The sequence below is a fragment of the Poecilia reticulata genome, linkage group LG11 (genome assembly GCF_000633615.1).
Source record: "Poecilia reticulata strain Guanapo linkage group LG11, Guppy_female_1.0+MT, whole genome shotgun sequence".
Lineage (NCBI taxonomy): Eukaryota > Metazoa > Chordata > Actinopteri > Cyprinodontiformes > Poeciliidae > Poecilia > Poecilia reticulata.
The window spans coordinates 25,732,362-25,736,321 of record NC_024341.1 but is presented as its reverse complement, the minus strand read 5'-3'; the positions used below and the strand labels follow the sequence as shown (position 1 = coordinate 25,736,321).

Genomic DNA, 3,960 nt, shown 5'->3' with positions numbered 1-3,960 from the left:
AGGCTACAGGGCAGAGATTATGTAAAGGATCTCACCTGGGATGGTCTGAATACAGAAACACTTCAACCTTTTCACCTTCTGCAATGGAACAACCATGCATTTTTACATATTTTTATTGCATTTTTAGTAAGGAAAGAGTAAKGAAATGTGAGATGTTTTTTCCATTACTTTCCACATGAATGTTTGAAAAGTGTTKCATGCAGAGGAATTTTTAACCCTTCACTTTTTTGATTTAAAAAAATTACCATATTAGCAAATAGAGACCAGCTGTGTGTCATTTAATGTCAATAAAAATGCAGATCTTCTGTGAAGGACCKGTTAGAGAACATTATTGTTCAAACAGCTTCATRAAGACCAGAAGCACAGCTGAGAAGTCAGGAAGGAACCTYTGAAAAAGTCTAAAACAGGATTATTTGATAAAACAGCGGTGAACTTTGATCTCTGTTCAATTTATWATCTGAAAACGGAAAGAATATGGCACAACTGTGAGCCCATAAGACATGATGGCCGTCTAGTCACCTTGACAATGTTTGGCAATACTTGAAAATTGATGTTTAATCCAATCTGATTGATTTATTTTTTTTACAAAGAAGAAACAGTAAAAATCTCTTAAGATGTAAAGAGATGTAATAGAGTTGTAGTTGTAAAATATACACAAAGAATTGAAGCTACGTATCATAAGAACCTCTGAGTTGTACAGTAGTTAAATCTTGTGCAGCCTTAATGTGTATCTGTTGTCTTTATGTCAGCAGTTATCAATCGTGTTGCACAGTTTTGCAACAAACTCGATCAAGTTTTTGCTGCTTAGATACTGAATTCCTCATGCCTGCATCTCAGTAGAATAAGTCCTAGATTTGTTTTATTTATAGATATTCTTGGAGTGTACTTCTACAAAATGTTTTATAATTTCAGCAAAATTACCTGTTTTCCTTTGCAGGGAATGCCAGGACCTCAGGGGGCGATCGGACCACCAGGAGAGAAAGTAAGAAGCCAGAAACATCACAGTTTTTTAAATCTGTTTCAGAAATTGTGACACATCTTTAACSTGATTTGGCCWCTATTTTAGTATAGAAAATGGATGGWTAGGATCATAAAACCTTCATTTTYCAGTTGTAACTACTTGGTTAAAGAACATTTCAAAAGAACTGAGAATAATCCTGTCATGTTTTATAATCTCTTCATCTAATTGGGTTCTAGATTTTATTAAATTGTTAKATTATTGATATATGAAATACTTTTGAAATGCAACCTTTCCTGAGTCCTCACCCATTGGCTGCAGACAACWAACACCATCCCACCTTCAACCCTGAAAAGAATATGAAGTCTATATTAAAAAGATTGATGGTTTGGTGGCTTTTACTTTTAATTTTAGATTTTTACAATCTTTACTTTCTCTCTAGGGTCCGACTGGAAAACCAGGTTTGCCAGGAATGCCAGGAGCTGACGGCCCTCCTGTAAGTTCRTTTTGATTAACTATTTTATTTTTAGATTAAATAAATATAATCAACACTAAGGCTGASKGTCTACTTCATTTATTCTCAGGGTCACCCAGGAAAGGAGGGGCCATCTGGCACTAAAGGAAATCAGGTTGGTGTCACAGACCTTCAGTTTCTCTSACTCTACCAGGGTCTGAATATATTTTCATTAAATGCATTTTAAAGTTCATGGAGTGTTTTTGAAAATAAATATATTTACATAAATGTTTTATATGTTTTCAACTCATCGTTCTGTCTTGTCTTCAGGGTCCCAACGGCCCTCAGGGAGCTATTGGTTATCCTGGACCTCGTGGCATTAAGGTCAGTGCATTTTATTCATAATTTATCAAGATGTTCATTAAAATGTACATTTCTCATGTACATGAGATTTCTCATGTACATGAGATTGCTAAGTTTCTACCTATGTGTTGCATATAAAATTTATTTTCTATCTCAGTGTGATGATAATGTGATGCTTTGGTTGCAGGGAGCTCAAGGAATCCGAGGTCTAAAGGGTCACAAAGGAGAGAAGGTTTGTCCTTAATTAAAGGTTTAATGCCACCAACAGTAACTTAGCACAGAAACATTATGACATATTAATCTATAGATGACTAACAATAATACAAAACAAACCTTGTGCTATATTTTCATGTGCTTTTGTTCTCAGGGTGAAGATGGATTCCCAGGAATTAAGGGAGATTTTGGCGTCAAAGGAGAGCGGGTAAAATTAATTATACATCGTAGACGGTTGGATTAATGTGTAATAAATTAACTATTTAAAATCTCCATTGTTCTGGTGAATTTTATGGTTTATTGTTGCTTTCTTTACATAAACCAAAGGCGTTGTTTTGTAATCTGCTGGTAGGGTGAGATTGGAGTACCTGGACCCAGAGGAGAGGACGGTCCTGAGGGGCCAAAGGGTCGTGTTGGACCCCCTGGTGAGCTTGGACCGCTTGGCCTTGCTGGGGAAAAGGTATGAATCTTTAATTTATCTTTAATTTTGTATCTATTTGAAATGGCATCCAGTGTTGTTTTAAACCAGAGCACATGCACAATGTTTATCTTGAGGACTAAGTGCATAACACTACAGTCCATCAGGCAACTTTAAAAAGCAACAGAAAAACGTAGCAGACTCTCTGACTTCACTGAAGTCTCTTATTTGGAAACCTGAAGATTTTTCTGTTGTTTGCTGTTATGGTGAAGAAAAAAAAATGTGGACCAAACCAAAGATTTATGTCAACATTGTTCAGCCCTTTACTTAATTTCTCACCTTAAACAACTTCAAATGTAGCCACTGCTGGTACTGGAGAAATTTCAGCCAAGGCCCAAATCCWGCTGTCTGCAGCATTCAGCCAGTCCAAAATGCTGCACAGCAGAAGACATGCAGTTCTAATTTTTCTGGTCAATAATTGGAAGAAGGATTTGATCACTCTAAGGCCAGTGAAGATTTATCAGTTGATCATTGAGAAGGCCTTTTTTTATATAAAATGTAAATAAAAGTAGATTTTTTTCCCCAAAAAATTGATACTCCTTTTACATTTTTTATTATTTTTTGATGGATTTAAGTCTCAGGATTCCCACTGACAAATAGAGATTTCTCAAAAGCTGCACTCCTGTGCTGCTGGTCAGAAGCAAACTGGGTTGAATAAAAATAGTATTAGGTCTAAATCTGCCAGGACAGAATAATGTTGAACTAAAGTGTATGGTTAGTCAGTATTGCTTTTCTATCCTCCTGTGGTCGTGTCACAATAGTCAAGACAGTTTGTTTCTTTGATTGTACTTAAATTATATTTTTTTTAAAACTATGTGGAAATGTTACCCATTACTTCTCATAGAGTCTAATTCTGTCTAAGTTTTTTTTTTATTTTGGCCTGGTCTCTTTAAAAGGAGATTTTTAATCTCAATGAGAAATGCCTGTAGCTTAAGGTTATGTACAGATTAACCATCACAACCARTTCCTTTGTTAAATCATTTTAACAATGTAATAGAAATAACTATAGAAAATTGATGGATTGATGTGTTACTTATGTAATTACTGTGAGTTTTTCCCCTTCAGGGTAAACTTGGTGTACCTGGACTTCCTGGATATCCTGGAAGACAAGGAATCAAGGTAAAAGAAAAAGTGCAGCTTAAGAATGATTGTTTTTTCATATCACTGCMAATATTGAGATATTTGCTCCTTTTATTAGGGATCTCTTGGATTCCCTGGATTCCCAGGATCAAATGGAGAGAAGGGAACAAGGGTAAGTTTTTAKTCCTGTGAAAGATTTTAATGTCAGACAATATCAGATGTTATTTGCAGCTACTGTARTATTGTAGTATTGTGATTCTATGTAAAGTTAAACTKMACAAATCCCWTTATTGCTCTGCAAATTGTGTTTCATGAACTTTAAGTGTCTAATTCAAGTTTGTTGTTTGTTAAATCAGGGAGTTAGTGGAAAACAAGGACCAAGAGGACAAAGAGGACCAACGGTAATTTTAATTT

General features: G+C 35.3%; 1 protein-coding gene across 1 annotated transcript in view; it reads left to right on the top strand.

Moving 5' to 3' along the window:
- The window catches only part of LOC103472947 (collagen alpha-1(V) chain-like), a 55,842-nt gene that overhangs the window by 39,728 nt on the left and 12,154 nt on the right, over positions 1 to 3,960 (top strand). Inside the window, exons 19-29 of the mRNA XM_017307377.1 lie at positions 753 to 793; positions 913 to 982; positions 1,401 to 1,454; positions 1,543 to 1,587; positions 1,743 to 1,796; positions 1,963 to 2,007; positions 2,143 to 2,196; positions 2,341 to 2,448; positions 3,532 to 3,585; positions 3,665 to 3,718; positions 3,903 to 3,947. Of these exons, the coding sequence (XP_017162866.1) occupies positions 753 to 793; positions 913 to 982; positions 1,401 to 1,454; positions 1,543 to 1,587; positions 1,743 to 1,796; positions 1,963 to 2,007; positions 2,143 to 2,196; positions 2,341 to 2,448; positions 3,532 to 3,585; positions 3,665 to 3,718; positions 3,903 to 3,947 (624 nt within the window). The remainder of the gene's footprint in view (positions 1 to 752; positions 794 to 912; positions 983 to 1,400; positions 1,455 to 1,542; positions 1,588 to 1,742; positions 1,797 to 1,962; positions 2,008 to 2,142; positions 2,197 to 2,340; positions 2,449 to 3,531; positions 3,586 to 3,664; positions 3,719 to 3,902; positions 3,948 to 3,960) is intronic.